This window comes from Lissotriton vulgaris, chromosome 11 (assembly GCF_964263255.1).
Source record: "Lissotriton vulgaris chromosome 11, aLisVul1.2, whole genome shotgun sequence".
Classification (NCBI taxonomy): Eukaryota; Metazoa; Chordata; class Amphibia; order Caudata; family Salamandridae; genus Lissotriton; species Lissotriton vulgaris.
This window is the reverse complement of record NC_141699.1, coordinates 773967431-773985927: the sequence shown is the minus strand read 5'-3', so window position 1 is coordinate 773985927 and position 18497 is coordinate 773967431. Positions and strand designations below refer to the sequence as shown.

The 18497-nt window shown below is 40.4% G+C and overlaps 1 protein-coding gene across 9 annotated transcripts in view; it reads right to left on the bottom strand.

Moving 5' to 3' along the window:
• Positions 1 to 18497, bottom strand: part of DOCK10 (dedicator of cytokinesis 10) — a 1740483-nt gene that overhangs the window by 826466 nt on the left and 895520 nt on the right. For all 9 annotated transcript variants that reach the window (XM_086943899.1, XM_086943900.1, XM_086943901.1 and 6 more), the window contains exon 11: positions 15797 to 15952. In XM_086943899.1, coding sequence (XP_086800025.1) covers positions 15797 to 15952 — 156 coding nt within the window. The remainder of the gene's footprint in view (positions 1 to 15796; positions 15953 to 18497) is intronic.

Below are 18497 nucleotides of genomic sequence, written 5' to 3'. Positions count from 1 at the left end.
ACTGCGACCAATACACTGTACGATAATAAAGTGCAATGACTACCCTCTTTGTCAAAATAAGTAATAAAATGTGTCCTACATAATTTATAGGAGGCCAGCGCTATTAAGGAATTTACATGCATATCTGCTGACAGTCCCTCTTCCTGTGCAGAAAAGTGGAAAAAACAAGTTTACATTTAACAAAATTAAAAAGACCGGTATGTCTAAATGATCAATAAAATGCATACTGCAAACTGTTTAAGAACATTAAGGTTCATAAAGTGCTGCACTGTGATCAGTTTCACAATGGCCTATAAAATTCATTATATTAGGCATAGAGAAAATGGAAATAATTTAAATAAAAACACTTTGAACACATGCGGACTGTTAGCACAACACAAAATAGTTAGTGGGCCCCACCAGTTAGGATAGCAATTACTCACAGATGTGCATTTTTTGACAACTATTTTTTCGTACTTGAGGGCAGTCACCTGGCCGGCATCGCCCTTTAAAAACCCTTTGCGTGCGTCGGACGGCCCCCAGCCGTCCGACGTCAGGGTGGGCATGTGCGAAGGAAGGCCGGGGGCCGTCCTGACCACACCCAGTCATAAATCACCCGCGGCAGGATCCCGCCTATCCCGCCGCGGTCAACGGGTTAAGCAAACATCCACCTGCTGCTGCCAGGTTAAGGCAAATACAAATAACATGGATTATTCACTCGGAAGGAAACTGCCCGCACATTTTCAAGAATGATCTAAACCATTCCCCTCCCAGTCTGCCGTTCCAAATGCTCTTAAGTGGATGATCCCAAAGTGGTATCTCATCAAGTCTAATTCCCGTTCTAGTGACCAGGGCTGCCTCAGATAATGTTGGGCTGCCGTAGTATCACGGAGGGAGAGCATGCTTAGAGCAAGTTCGGTACACAGTCAAAATATCGAGTTTTAAATTTCGACCTACCAAAATATCGTGTTTGAAATTTCGAAGGTGCAGAATATCGCTGTCAAGAATATCGTTGGACAAAATATCGACCCTAAGGTAAGTAATATCGAAATTCTTTATATCGATGTAAGTAATATCGAAGTTAGTAATATCGATAGCATATATATCGATGTAACTAATTTCGATGACACTAATATCGATATTTGTATTATTTTTTGTTTTTTATTATGTATGTGTTATATGTTTTACTTAAGTATTTAAAATAATTTATATTATATGTGTATTCATTTTATATATTAATAAATGTATTTATAAGTAAATTATATGTTTTAGTACCGGAGCGGGTTGTGGGTTTATAGGGGAATAGGGTGGGAAGTAATTTAATTGTAATTAATAAAATATTTTTTAAGTATAATTTATTTTGTAATTAATTATTATTGGCAATTAATTATTTTAATTGATAAATTAATTATATAATTGGTAATTAATGTTATTTTAAATTAAATGTTATGTTTTAGTACCGGAGCGGGTTGTGGGTTTATAGGGGAATAGGGTGGGAAGTAATTTAATTGTAATTAATAAAATATTTTTTTAATTATCATTTATTTTGTAATTAATTATTAATTGGCAATTAATTATTTTAATTGATAAATTAATTATATAATTGGTAATTAATGTTAATTTAAATTAAATGTTATGTTTTAGTACCGGAGTTGGTTGTGGATTTATAGGGGAATAGGGTGGGAAGTAATTTAATTGTAATTAATAAAATATTTATGTATGTATCATTTATTTTGTAATTAATTATTAATTGGCAATTAATTATTTCAATTGATAAATTAATTATATAATTGGTAATTAATGGTAATTTAAATTAAATGTTATGTTTTGGTACCGGAGCGGGTTGTGAGTTTATAAGGGAATAGGGTGGGAAGTAATTTAAATGTAATTAATAAAATATTTATTTATGTATAATTTATTTTGTAATTAATTATTAATTGGCAATTAATTAATGTAATTGATAAATTAATTATTTAATTGGTAATTAATGTTAATTTTAATTAAATGTTATGTTTAAGTACCTGAGCATGTTGTGGGTTTTTAGGGGTATTGGGTGGAAAGTAATTTTATAGTAAATATTTAATTATTTATAGATTTTTAGTTATGGATAATTAATGTAGTAAACAATTATTAATTGGTAATGAATTATTTTAATAGATAATTATTTTTCAAATAGTCAATAAATATTTGTAATTTGTAAATATTTTTTAATAATTAGAAAAATTAATTACTTAATTGTTAAACTTTTTTTAAAATAATAATAATTTGTGTCATGTATTTAAATTTTTAATAGTTATTTAAATTTAAATAATATTTTATTGTTATGATAAATAATTTATTCTTTTATATTTAATATTTGGTGAGTAAATTCAAATTCAAATTATCTTTATTCGGTACTTAAAAAGATACCATTAAAGAACATGAAAATACATACATACAGTATTTAAAAGCATTCTAAATAGCAATGTTAAAAATTACAGTTAAAAATAGATCTAAAAAGGCAATAGGAAAAGAAACAATAAATCATTGGGGGTCTCATACTGACATTGGTTCGGTCTATGTGGTGATGGTGTGGACAGTTGTTTCCCTAGTATTCCTCAGTCTTATGGCAACCTTAATAAAGCTTATAACACATAACAAAGTGTATGGATCTGGGGCTTTTTGCAAAAAAAGGAGGGCTGCTTTGGCATGTTTCAGTCTTTGGTTTTTCAAAATCCTTTCTAAAAACTTCCTTCTAGGCTCTGAATAAAAAGGACATAATAAAACAAAGTGAAGGGTATCCTGCGGAGACCTAGTGTCGCAGCCGCAGGTACCCTTCAACTCTACCGTACGTGTGAATCCTGCGGGAACGGCCAATAAATGGTGAAGGAGATTCAGACGGAACCTAGTCATGTAAAATCTTTCCTGCGCATTGTACATTACCGCTAGGTATGGTTCCATTCTGAGTGTTGTAGATGTTAATGAGCCATGGGCCACCACAGATGTTTTCCTGTTTTCAGCGTGGGCCCTTCTGGCAGTTGCCCATGCACTAAATAGGTTTTTGGCCAGGGTTTTGTTCTGAGCGGTCATCGACTCCGGCTCAGAGAACAGATTCTTGCAGCCAATACATTCCATGGTGTCCTTTACATATTTGAGCCATGGAATCTGCCCCCCTCTATCCCGGCTCAGGCAATCCTTGATGATCTGTCTGCTGAGGCTAGCCTCCGGGTTTGTCCATATCTTGATCCAGGCCAGGATGGGTCGAACCATAATTTGTCCTCAATATAGGGCTCGCTCAATTCCAGGTAAGTTATATGTGAGGGGGTGCTCTGAGGAACCTTTAGTAGTTTTAAAAAAAATTGTTTTCCTCAGCTTGTATCTGGTATACTTGATTAGTTTTAAAACCCTAACTTCTGCTCCATATGACACCTTGGCGCAGGAGACCGCTCTATAAAGGTTCAGTATCTGTTCCGGTGACCATCTACCTAACCTCCTTCCATAAGCCATTATAGCGCCCGTTGAGGCCACCAATTTGGTTGCGTGTTTTTCCGCCAGGTTCTTAAATTCCAATTTCTCATCAAAGAGAACGCCTAGGTAAGAGAAGGACTTAACTCTTCCCAGCCGGTGTGAGCCTATGCTGTGCGAAAAGGTCTTTTTTGAGTTTAAGCCTGTGGACATAACAAAAGACTTGTCCAGGTTTGCTGAGAGATCCAATGAGTTCATAAAATTAACAAAACCATCGATTAACTTTTGTAAACCCAATGGGGTGCGGGCTAGCAGCACTGCGTCGTCCGCATACAAGAGGACGGGTACAGGACGCTGGCCAATCTTGGGGGAGTCCACTCCCAACTTCATGAGTTCTTGATCCAAATTGTTAATATACAAAGAAAATAAGAAAGGGGCTAAAATGCAGCCCTGCCGCACACCACTTGTGCAAGGAAATGGCTCTGTCTTCATTCCTTCTTTGTTATAGCGAACTGCAGCTGTGGTCTCCCAGTGTAATGCCTTCAAGGTGTCCACTAGCCCATGATCCACCCCCAAGGAGGTCATCAGGGCCCATAACTTCTGTCTGTTGACACGGTCAAAGGCAGCTGAGAGATCCATAAACCCCATATGGATGGTCCCCTTGGCGGCAATGGTGTATTTGGTGGTGAGGAGATACAGATTTAAACATTGGTCTGTTGTGGATCTCCCTTCTCTGAACCCATACTGTACATCTGTTAAAATGTGATTGTCCTCTGTTCAGATTTGTAGACGATTTAAAATCACTCGTCCCAGAACTTTAGCCGTAACATCTATTAATGAGATAGGACGGTAGCATTGAGGGTCGTCCCGGCTACCCTTTTTGTGAATTGGGACAATAGTTGCCGAGGACCAAGAGCGAGGCAGTCCTACCACTACTGCCTCGTTCAAGACCCTGGTGAGAATAGGTGCCCATAGGTCAGTGTTGCTCAAATAGAGGTCAGGAGGGATACCATCGGGGCCTGGCACTTTATTTTTTGAGAGCCCTTGGATAGCTGATTTTATTTCTCCCAACGAAAATTCTATTTTTACGGGTGCTGCTGGTTTTGCGCCTTCTTCTTGCAGTGCCATCCCAATGTGGTTGTAAAGACCACGATAGTGATTATACTATTGATCAGGGAGAATGGCATTCACTATGTCTGGCCCCCTTGGATCTTTAAAACATGGGTCATTTATAACTCTCCAAAAAGCCGGCATGTCGCCCCTCTCTGCTGCTTCCCTTAAATCCTCCCATGCTTGATTTTGTAGGGTTTTTTGCGCGTTTTCAAGGCTTTTTTGTAATTGGATCTGCTCCCTGCTGTTTTGGCTTTGTCCTTTGGTTGATCAGTGAGGCATTTTTTGAGGTCTTTCAGTGCCTTGGTGCAGTCATGATCAAACCAACGTGGGGTCTGGGACCGTGTGATTCCTGTTCGGGGAAAGGATTTCAGTAAGGTATCTACAAGTTGGGCAATTTCTTCAAAGGCCCTAACCACAGTTAGTCCACCCATGTTTTCGTCCAGGCATACTTGTATTTGTTTTTGGCCCTTCGTTACAAGGTTGAGATAAAACGTTTCTCCATTAATCTTGGCCCATTTCAGCCTTCTCCCTTGTGCTGTCGCCTGTTCTATGGCCTCGGGTACACCCTCTGCTGTTCTGAGGTTCATACATTTAAGATCCAATGCCAGCGGGTTGTGATCACTAAAGGGACTAATTACAATGTCAAAGTTTATAATCCATTTTCTGAGTGTTGGGGACATCATGACAAAGTCTATGTAAGAGTGGCAGCCCCTTCCTTTATACATTGGATTAGGTTCCCTCATGTTGCCTATCTTTATTAAATCCATTACAAATGATAGGTTGTGCCTCTTTATAAATTTCTCCATCTCCTTGCCTTCAGTGGTGTGAGCAAAGTGTGGCCCCTTTTCATCCGGGCACCGTGACCAATCCTTATTTATTGGTCTTAATTTTTCGCAAAGATGGCAGTTAAAGTCTCCAGCTAGAATGGTATATGGTGACCCCTTGGCATGATTGATTGAAGACTTGTTTTTAAAATGGTCATCCAATTCTTTCATAGTGTTATTTCTGCCAAATGGACCCACTGCGTTGTACCAGTTTATCAGTGTGATTTTTAAACCCTTGTGGGAGAAGCCGATCGCTTGCATGTTTATAGAGTCCCAGCTCAGGTTTGACCAACACCCCTGGATGCGAAGATCTACATATGTGATGAGTCCGCCAATAGCTCTTCCGGAAGGCGCCCTTACTGCGGGGACCCCAAAACTTTTGAACCCTTCCAGTGAAAATTGATTGGGTTCGACAGCCCAGGTCTCATGGAGGCAGATGATGTGGAAACTGGTTATAAAATCTCTCCACTCCTTCACATTGTATTTGGCTGCCACCCCTGCAATGTTCCAGGATATAACTCTTATGCCAGACTCAGACTCATCCTTGTTTGCGCCAGCCGCCATAGGGCTACTGACTGATGCCTCCCCCGATGCCACTGGGGTATCCATCTTGTCTAGCGAGGGTCCTCCCCTTGGCTCGATTGCCTGCCCAATCCTTGGGGTGTCATTTAGGTCAACTGCTATGGGTTCATGAGTGGGTACCATCAAGGCACTGCCTGTCTCTACTGGGGCAGTAAGTGGCAAGCACCCTATTTGTCGAGTTCTTTTCGTTGAGCTGCCCTCAGTTGGGTGAAATTGGCACTCTCTGTTCTGTTCGAGTCAGTCGACATTGTCCAAGGCACAGAACCTGTTCCAGTGTGCGTGCATTGCAGCAAGAAAGGGGGAATGACTGCCAGGGAGTCTGCCAATTGTCTGCTCTATGTAACTGCAGAGGGTATGGAACCCTATTCACTCGAACCCTGTTTGGTTGTGTTAGTCTATGTGAGGGTGGTAAGGGGTAGAAATAGGATAAAGGTAAGGGGTACATGTTAGTTTGTGCTCCCAACAAGGGAGAGTTACATATGTGGGTAACTACAGAGGTATCCCTAAAATTAATTGTGATAACATCCCCCGCAATAGTTTTCGCACCATTTCCTATCCATTGCCCCCTTCTGACAGACAATATTTCCCCAGACATGTGCAAAGGTAATGGCTTGTTAGATCTTAGCCATTGTACGCATTTGTTCCCCAACTCCACTTCATTTTCTCTTTTGTCTTCCTTTAGGGGCGGTACACCTGTTAGCACAACTACATAGGGTAGTGCTTCCGGTGGTAGATTAATTGAGTGGAACCACACTCCTGTTTTAACTCTTGCTGCAGCTATTGGTGTGGTGGTCTTTGCTTGGGTGGGGTTCCCTATTTTGGCGTTACTTTCAGTGTCCTTACCTAATGGTGGGGAGCTCTTCCCTTGATTGTTTCTTGCCATTTACGCTAGAAGGTGGGTGAGCATGGGTTTTCGCTGGCGTTTTATTTTGTGGGGCTGCGCTTTTTTTTTGTTTGACAGAGTTTTTATCAGGCGCTACCTTGCCATTATTTGTAGTCTTTTCAACCCCTGATCCAGCCTTGCCCTGATTGCCTGATGCTAGGGTTGATGCTTGTGTCACCGGTCTGGTTGGTCCTATTTGGTGAGTAATATTGAATAATTATTTTTCATTGGTGTTTGTTGTTAATTTATTGTCAATTAATTATTCAAATGTAGTTGGTTTTATTAATTATTAATTGTTTTTCATTGATGTTGATGTATTTGAAAAATTAATTATACATTATTTCAAATATAAACATTATTTAGAAGTATGTTAAAATAAAAATCTATGTTATTAAACGCTTTCCCTATTGTTGCACCATTTGGAGTTGGAATAGTAATTTTTCCCCCTACGCTATCCAAAGCTTTCCCTGCTGTTGCACTCTCTGGAGTGGGAATAGTAATTTTACCCCCTACAATATCCAACACTTTTCCTACTGTTGCACCCACTGGAGTGGGAATAGTAATTTTTACCCGTACGCTATCCAACGTTTTCCCTACTGTTGCAGTGACTGGAGTGGGAATAGTAATTTTTACCCACCCGCTATCCAATGCTTTCCCTACTGTTGCACTCTCTGGAGTGGGAATAGTAATTTTACCCCCTACACTATCCAACACTTTTCCTACTGTTGCACCCACTGGAGTGGGAATAGTATTTTTTACCCGTACGCTATCCAACGTTTTCCCTACTGTTGCACTCACTGGAGTGGGAATAGTAATTTTTACCCACCCGCTATCCAACGCTTTCCCTACTGTTGCACTCTCTGGAGTGGGAATAGTAATTTTATTCCCTACACTATCCAACGCTTTCCCTACTGTTGCACCCTTTGGAGTTGGAATAGTAATTTTTACCCTTATGCTATCCCCAACTCTATCCCTACTGTTGCAGTCACTGGAGTTGGAATAGTGATTTATACTCTTACGCTATCCAACGCTTTCCCTACTGTTGCACTGCCTGGAGTGGGAATAGTAATTTTTACCCACCCACTATCCAACACTTTCCCTACTGTTGCACTCTCTGGAGTGGGAATAATAATTTTACCCCCTACACTATCCAACACTTTTCCTACTGTTTCACACATTGGAGTGGGAATAGTAATTATTACCCGTACGCTATCCAACGCTTTCCCTACTGTTGCAATCACTGGAGTGGGAATAGTAATTTTTTACCCATCCGCTATCCAACGCTTTCCCTACTGTTGCACTCTCTGGAGTGGGAATAGTAATTTTACTCCCTACACTATCCAACACTTTTCCTACTGTTGCACCCACTGGAGTGGGAATATACATTTTTACCCGTACGCTATCCAACGCTTTCCCTACTGTTGCACTCTCTGGAGTGGGAATAATAATTTTTCCCCCTACACTATCCAACACTTTTCCTACTGTTGCACACACTGGAGTAGGAATAGTAATTTTATTCCCTACAGTATCCAACGCTTTCCCTACTGTTGCACCCTATGGAGTTGGAATAGTAATTTTTACCCTTACGCTATCCAACACTTTCCCTAATGTTGCAGTCACTGGAGTTGGAATAGTAATTTATACTCTCACGCTATCCAACGCTTTCCCTACTGTTGCACTCCCTGGAGTGGGAATAGTAATTTTTACCCACCCGTTATCCAACGCTTTCCCTACTGTTGCACTCTCTGGAGTGGGAATAATAATTTTTCCCCCTACACTATCCAACACTTTTCCTACTGTTGCACACACTGGAGTGGGAATAGTAATTTTTACCCGTACGCTATCCAACGCTTTCCCTACTGTTGCACTCTCTGGAGTGGGAATAATAATTTTACCCCCTACACTATCCAACACTTTTCCTACTATTGCACCCACTGGAGTGGGAATATTAATTTTTACCCGTACGCTATCCAACGCTTTCCCTACTGTTGCACTCACTGGAGTGGGAATAGTAATTTTTACCCATCCGCTATCCAACGCTTTCCCTACTGTTGCACTCGCTGGAGTGGGAATAGTAATTTTACTCCCTACACATTCCAACGCTTTCCCTACTGTTGCACCATTTGGAGTTGGAATAGTAATTTTTACCCATCCGCTATCCAATGCTTTCCCTACAGTTGCACTCTCTGGAGTGGGAATAGTAATTTTACTCTCCACACTATCCAACGCTTTCCCTACTGTTGCACACTTTGGAGTTGGAATAGTAATTTTTACCCCTACGCTATCCAAAGCTTTCCCTACTGTTGCACTCTCTGGAGTGGGAATAGTAATTTTACCCACTACACTATCCAACACTTTTCCTACTGTTGCACCCACTGGAGTGGGAATAGTAATTTTTACCCGTACGCTATTAAACGCTTTCCATACTGTTGCATTCACTGGAGTGGGAATAGTAATTTTTACCCACCTGCTATCTAACGCTTTCCCTACTGTTTAACTCTCCGGAGTGGGAATAGTAATTTTACCCCCTACACTATCCAACACTTTTCCTACTGTTGCACCCACTGGAGTGGGAAAAGTTATTTTTACCCTTACGCTATCCAACGCTTTCCCTAATGTTGCACTCATTGGAGTGGGAATAGTAATTTTTACCTATCCGCTATCCAACACTTTCCCTACTGTTGCATCCTATGGAGTTTGAATAGTAATTTTTAGCCTTATGCTATCCAATATAATTTATATTTATTTATGTATTTTATAATATTTTTATTATGTTACATAATGTTGTGCTTAAATTATTTTTTAAATATTGAAAGTATATGTATTTTTTTATGTATTAATTATAAATATTTATTTTTATTTATGTTATTATTTTATGAGTGTTGATGTATTTGTAATTTATAGTATTTGTTAATAATTTTAAATTAATTAAAAAAATAATAAATATTATAATTAATTATATATATATTACATATTATATGTTTAATTTTAATTAATTGCTTAATATTAAATATGTATTATTTATTCATTTTAAACATTCTAAAATATTTTTATATAAGTTTAAATTATATAAAAGTATTATTTACTTTATATATCTTTTTTTAATAACAAAAAACCCCGATATATTTAATTAAGATATTTTGAACATCGATATTTTATTTTCGATATTTTTGTACTTACCATGTTGTAGATAGGGTGTCGATATACTTGCCTTCGATATTCCAGCGTCGACATTTTGCCTGTCGATATCCTGTCTCTCGATATTCTGTCAGAGATTCAGCAAGTTCCCGAGTCTGCCCTTTTGCCTGGTATCAAGGAAATCTTCAGACCATGGACGTTGGTCAGTCGGAGTTGGGGACTCCCCTTAAAGAGCATTTTATATCTTTGAGGGTATACCCTTCTCTAATATTTTAAATATTCTATGGTGCTGGGATAAGCATCTGTTAATTTTTTCTGCACTTGTCTTTATTACATTTTTCTGCCATTTCTTATACTTCTTTGACATTTTGATGCCTTCTTGCTCGGGCTCAGCCTCTTTAGTTTGCATTGTATCTACCTCTGTAGTTCCAATGACATTGATTTCAGCATCTTCCACTTTAACCTCATGGGGCATGGATTTTATTGCCATCGAGCAAGTTTACTCTTTGATAGAATCATTGTTGCCTTTCACAGATGCAAGTTATTTTTTAATATCGTGGATCACTGTTTGCATTTTTTCAGGCAGTGTGGCCAGCTTACCAATTACTGTAGCATAGTAGCACATCTCCTTAAGCTTTTGATTTTCATTAAGCACTTTGTGTATTAGGCTCTTTAAGTTGCTCAATTTTGACTCCATATCTAGGTATAAGTAGCCAGCATTTGAAGCACCTCAATTTGAGTTTCCACCTTATCCGAATAGATCTGAATTGCCAGTACAGTTATAAGATGCATCTAGTGTTGACCACCACACTAGTTTTGAGTCAGGCTCATGCTTCAAGGATGCATTATATTGGTTATCTTTGTTCACAAAGTTATACTGGCTTTCATAGCAATAATGGTTGATCTCATATCTATTTCTTTGATAGCAGGCATCTCAGCCTGGAGGATATCATTGTGCAAATTCCCCCCATCCCCCATTATCTTCATTCTTGTTGTTGCTCTGACAAGGTAGTCTCTTGTAAGAGTTGTTAAAAAAGTTGTTAAGGGTGTATTTGGGGGAAGTATCTGGAATGATCTTGTCAGGGAAAAGGATGTTTTGGGGGCCAATTGCAAACTAAATCTAATGTGGATTGGACAATAGGCCCCCTCCCCATTATGTACTTTCATTGTGCTATCAAATGGCGTTATCAACGGTCCTTTTAGAACAGTGATGATCGGTGATAAATGTGGACCATAACTTGAGCTTGAAGGTGATTTGTATATATCCAGAACAGTGGTCCCTAGACAAGGTACAAATTGTCAATCAAATAAATATAGGCTGAATAGACACTATATTCTTTGTCCAGCCGGACAGATTTATTTTCAGTAAGAAAGGTTATTTGGAAATTTTTAAAAGTGTTAACAGCAGGACACCATCTGCTGGTGTCCTGCTGTTAACACTTTTAAAAATTTCCAAATAACCTTTCTTACTGAAAATAAACCTGTCCGGCTGGACAAAGAATATAGTGTCTATTCAGCCTATATTTATTTGATTGACAATTTGTACCTTGTCTAGGGACCACTGTTCTGGATATAGATATAGCTACCCTAAGGTCCCTAGCATATTGCTTCCTTGGGTTCCCTTGTACACCAAAATGAAGGTGATTTGTAAGCATTTATTGTGGTCACTGACCGCTCAGTTTTATGACTTGGAGCTTAGTTTCTCCTGAGATGGACAGATAGTGTAATCATCCCTAATTCTTTTCTTTTAAAGGGCAGGGGAATGCTAAATGCTACTGACCCATATCCCTCCGGGATTTATCTGCAAATATCATGGGGAGAGTTGTGCCTGATAGATTAGATGCATGGGTAACTAATAATCATGTACTAACAGATTCCCAATATGGATTCAGTGCATTTTTCTTGTGCCGCAAGGCGGAAGTGGTCTATCCAGTCTGTAAGGTCAGTTGTTATGTCCATCTTTACTTGTGTATGTTGTTTGGGTTCAAGGTTTTTTCACTCCTGTTATTGTTCATTTTGTTGTCTTTCCATGTTTTCGCAGAGGTGGACAGACTTTAGTGGAACAATGTGTTTATGTAGATAAGGTTGCACATTAGGAACAATCTGGAGGAAGAGCGACAAGACTATCACACCTTGTATTTGTGATGAGGGATGGTTGTGTTACATTTTCATTACAGCAGTTCTTTCATCTTGTTTTTGGTCAGCAGATACATCAGTGATAGCTCCATGGCTGATTGCACCATACACATAATGATCTTACCATTGTACATTCAGGCCATAGGGGAGGAGTAGGGGCCTCACATTCAACATTTACATTTCCAATGACCAATTTAAACAGTGGCTCTATTTTGACCCTCAGCAATGCTTCCTTCTCCCTAAGTTTTGAGTCCATTAAGGGCAGACAGTGATGATGGGCGTGTTCACAGAATAATGATGGAATCTGGAATTCTGAAGGTGGGGATTGGTCGCATACGGCAAAATAAGCCAAGAAACAAGTCACTCTTAGATACCATTAAATACTCTCTGAATTCCATGATGAATCACTACTTGAAGATTCGAACCAACCACTTCTTCAAATTTCATATGAACAGCCATCGCCACTGTAGTGTAGTTCCTATATTCCCAATAGGCTCTGCGCATTGGAATAACATAAACGATAGTGTAGACGTAGGACTAAGGTCGACTAGGTCTCTATTGAAAATGTTAGACTTAATTATGAATGCCAGCTAGCTCAGAGGTCACTAGAAACTTTCTCGAGTGAACAGGAATGCATTAACTTTCCTGAATAGACAAGACGGGATTAGTTTCAGAGAACTGCAAAAACATGACTACTTTGCTTCCCCAGAATAAGGAGTATATCTCCAGAGTCACGGAAACAATAGATAGATATTTCACTCAGTCAATTGTGCATCCTTAGTTTCACCAGAAGTGCAGAGAAATAAAGAGACAGGCGTTTTCAATAAAAGTGGTTATTTATTGAGCAGTCTACTTTCTCATGCAACAGAAGTGAATTGCTACAATTGCAATACTTGTCATAAAGTAAAGTGCGTACAGTAAAATGAGTATTATGAAATAATACTGTAAAAGCATTTATTAATTAATTAATTTATATGGTTTCTAAGCCATAAGATACTTAAAATGGATAAAATACATACAACGATAAAATAATGACTAAACGTACTCAACTGGTGGTTCTAAGATACGCCTAACCCAGTGTACCTAACCTAAGCCTAGTACAGGGAATGAGTAGATAAGTTATAGTCTTTGCCAGAAGCAGGGGGAATTCCCGGGCTGCTGGAGGCTTGGTTTGTTTAAGAACAAGTTGTGCTTTCTAGGAGTCTATGGGAGTAGCCTTGTAGTATTTGGACTGCATTGGCTATGTCTTAATATGGGTATGATTCGTATGCCTGTATAAGGGTATGATTTGATATAGCCACATAAGGGCATAAAATCGGGAATATTTACTATAGTCCTAGAATCATCTACAACACCACAATGATCCAACCCTACAAAAAGCCTTTAACTTTATCTCTGCACAGACCGTGCAGGCACTCCTCACTTCTAGACTTGTATTCAACAGCACCATTCTACAGAGGCTCATGTCTTATCTAAAGGAAAGACGCCAACTCATAGGAAGAATTCCTCCACATCTAAAACTTTCTCTGTAGTGCACAGCATTTCCAAGGCTCTATTTTTCTAACCAGTGATATTCAATCTATGTATAGGGGATCTTGGAGCTCTGCTCTTGCACAAGGATTTCGATCAGTATTCCAACATCACAACTGTATCTGAAGGTATGGTCAGCACATTTAATGTTGAGGGGACTGCTTCACCATGAATGGAACATGTCTATCAAAGGTTACCTCAGGCTCAATACCACAAACATCGAATTTCTGCTCATTTCCACTGACAGGAAGTGACAACAAATACAGAAGGAGGTCTTAGGGAATCTATCTTGACAGCTTCACTCCCTAGTCACTGCAAGCTCCATGATTCTGGCCTTCTGCATAGGCACCAAATTAGGGAAAAAGTAGAACACAAAAGAAAAGACAAACCTGTCTTCCTCCGGCTGTCTCTGCTATGGAAAATTAAGGTACTAGGCTTTAGGAATGCTGTCCAAGTTTGGACCCTGTCCTATCTTCACGTTTCCAACAAATACCTTGTTGATGTCCCTCACAACCACCTAAACACCCTATATGAATGAATGAATTAAAAAAGTATTTGATAGAGCGCACTGCGGCCAAGCGGCTTCCTGGCACTGGGGACCTGATCAAGCTCACAGAGGGAACCCAGGGAGACTAAGAAGGGAATGCCTGAGAGAAAAGAAAGGTTTTGAGGGCTTTACGGAAGTGTGTGTAGATGGGGATAGAGCGAATGGAGAGAGGAAGACTATTCCAGAGCTGGGGGGCCAGGACTGTAGAGCACACTATATGCCATGACCTGTGTGTTTAGAAGTATGGCATACTCATAGCTACCCTCATTGAACTCTCTTAGTTCTCTCTTCCCACTCGCATAACATTCAGGTTGGTTCCTAGGCATCATCTATATAATAGTCACTTCAAGCTATCTATCTCACCTGGCAACCAAGATTAACATCCCTAATAGATTGTACAACACCTGCAGCAGAATCACACTACTTGAGAAGTTAAAGAGCAAGAAGGAGAGGACAATAGATCAGGCCTTCTGGCTTTCATCATGGATGCTGAATTCCTTATCGGTCAAGATCTGGAAAACTAAATGTCTTCTAAACTTCTGACAGGATCTAGAGACCCCCTATTATCAAACAAATTGTCACTGCATTGTGATGACACAAATACCAGACACACACTGAAGAAAATACCACCTTACATCCATCCTACTCTAATCTAACTTTTTCCCATTTCACGGTGTCGCCAAATGCATTAGTATGAATATCACTCTCCCACATACACCTATTATGCTCACTATTCCCTATTCCCTCTGTACCCCATGAGAGAGGCTGAGCCAACCCAGTGTAGATGACTACACCAGTTAAGGGCTAGATGTTGAAGCATGCCACAAAGAAACAAGTGAATGAGAGCCTGTTAAACAAGACCAAGGGGCCGATTATGATTGCGGTTTTTCCGCATCCTCGGGGCCGGCAGAAGCCCAGAGGATGCGGAAAAACCGCAGCGGATTGGGTTGGCTGGTGGGTCCTGGTTTCCGTCCGCAGCTTTTCCGCCGCGGTCGGCTTACAACCGCGGCGGAAAAGCTCTGATATGGTGACGGTGTCTCTCAGACACCGTCCGCCATATCAGGATGGGCTTTAAAAAGTGCTTTTCCGCGGCGGATTTTCCGCTGTGGAAAAGCATGCGGATCTTCACTGCGGGGGCCCGTTGCGGCCCCCTAGGTGAAGGGGGGTGGGGGGTACACATGGGGGGTACCTATGGTACCCCCCTGCATTTGCGGTGCCTGCCTCTTTCTGCATGCAAATGCAAAGACTGCATTTTTAACATTGCCGCGGGTGCAGCTTGAAGCCGCACCCGCCGCAATGTTAAAAATAGAGGATGTGACCGCCAGGGTGGCGGTCACATCCTAATCGCACAGGAAGGGACTCCGCAGCCCATGCGGACGTCCCCTCCTCCTCGGTGATCGCGGACGGACGCAAGTCCGTCCGCGATCATAATCGGCCCCCAAGTACAGATAAGGTATTCATTTAATTCTTTATGGGAAAATGATGTACCGCTCCCAATAATTTTCATCATTCCCTCCCTATAAAAATTTGTGAGACCCGATTGCTGTTGTCTTCATTAGATATTTTATTATGAGCATAGCTTTGCCCTTTTTGTAGCAAACATTCATGCCAAACACTTACGTTAGTTATTGGATCATTTTCATTTTCATTTATGCACGACTGAAGGTTTAAATTGAGGGACTTGCAAGATATCAATATCCTCTTTGTCATCTTCTCTTCGAATGGCTTCACATCCGAATCCGTCCTCACAGGAACTGATTTAGAAAGCTTTGTGGCCTGTGTACAGAAATATATAAAATCTGGATAATGAAATTTGAAATTATACTTAGTCATCTTTTCATGCAAAGAATAATATCTTTGCCACAAAGACAGGTAACATTTCATGCTCTAGATAGGAGTACATACAAGAAACTGGTATTTGTGTTTTTCAATTTCTCTAAAATATATAGGATTTTTACGTAAGCGAATAACAACTTCAGGAAAGATAGGACTTGCTCTTTGCATCTTCCAGCTCAAGGTATCCTAAAAAAATGTGACTTGAATAGCAAACGTGACTTAATCTTTTTCTCTACTTTCCTTGATTTTTTTAATGTAATAGTAGTCCCATGGTAAACCCCACAATAAAATCCTAATGTAGATGTTTCCTTCCTAAATATGTTAAGGTCACACACACATATATTAGAAGAATATATGACGTTATCCCGCAGACAAACAGCTCGCATATCATCAGTCCGCAAAAATAATCCCGCATGTACTATTAGTCCGCAAATTAAAAGAACGAAAACTTTTAGAATGAATATGCCTTTAGCACGCATGCCTTTATAACGTAAAGGCATGCATGTTAAAGGTATACTCGTAAAAGTTGTAAAGGTAAGTAAAAGTACACTACCCTACCCTACACTACCCTACACTCTATTGTAGTACTCCTGCACCACCCACCCTTGACACACAGTCCTTTTTCTACATTTACACTACCCAGCACGACCCCCCAACACTACCATAAAGCACTTTACTTCCCTAAACAAACACTACAACAGTACCTCAATACACTACCCCCAGCATGACCCTACACAAACACTACAATACTACACTAAACCACTACACCCCAGCATGACTCTACACTACAAAAACACTACAACACTACCCTAAACCCTAAAACACTACCCCCAGCATGACCCTACACCACAACACTACCCAAACCCTAAACCACTACACCCCAGCATGACGCTACACTACACACACACTACAACACTACCCTAAACCACTACACCCCAGCATGACCCTACACTACACAAACACTACAACACTACCCTAAACCCTAAAACACTACCCCCAGCATGACCCTACACTACAACACTACCCAAACCCTAAACCACTACACCCCAGCATGACCCTACACTACACAAACACTACAACACTACCCTAAACCACTACACCCCAGCATGACCCTACACTACACAAACACTACAACACTGCCCTAAACCCTAAAACACTACCTCCAGCATGACCCTACACTACACAAACACTACATCACTACCCTAAAACCTAACACACTACACCCCAGCATGACCCTATACTACACAAACACTACAACACTACCCTAAACCCTAAAACACTACCCCTGCATGACCCTACACTACAACACTACCCAAAACCATAAATCACTACCCCCAGCATGACCCTATACTACAACACTACACAAAACCCTAAAACACTAACCTCAGCATGACCCTACACTACACAAACACTACAACACTACCCTAAACCCTAAAACACTACACCCCAGCATGACCCTACACTACACAAACACTACAACACTACCCTAAACCCTAAAACACTACCCCTGCATGACCCTACACTACAACACTACAACACTACCCAAAACCCTAAAACACTACCCCCAGCATTACCCTATACTACAACACTACCCAAAATCCTAAAACACTAACCCCAGCATGACCCTACACTACACAAACACTACCCTAAACCCTAAAACACTACACCCCAGAATGACCATACACTACACAAACACTACAACACTACCCTAAACCCTAAAAAACTACACCCCAGCATGACCCTACACTACACAAACACTACAACACTACCCTAAACCCAAAAGCACTACCCCTGCATGATCCTACACTACAACACTACCCAAAACCCTAAAACACTACCCCCAGCATGGCCCTATACTACGACACTACCCAAAACCCTAAAACACTAACCCCAGCATGACCCTACACTACACAAACACTACAACACTACCCTAAACCCTAAAACACTACCCCCAGCATGACCCTACACTACAACACAACAACAGTACCCTAAGCCCTAAAACACTACACACCAGCATAACCCTACACTACACAAACACTACAACACTACCCTAAACCCTAAAACACTACCCCTGCATGACCCTACACTACAACACTACCCAAAACCCTAAAACGCCACCCCCAGCATGACGCAATACTACAACACTACCCAAAACCCTAAAACACCACCCCCAGCATGACCCTACACTACACAAATACTACAACACTACCCTAAACCCTAAAACACTACCCCCAGCATGACCCTACACTACACAAACACTACAACACTACCCTAACCCCTATTACACTTCCCCCAGCACGACCCTACACTAAACAACCACCACAACTCTACACTACACTAACACAACACTACACTACACAATCACTACCCCAGCACGACCCTCTCCCTTAAAAATTAACCCAAACCCCCTTACCTCTCTTGTCATCGTCATCGTTTACAACGCAAATGCATTTACCAAACATGCCTTTACAACGTATTTCGTTGT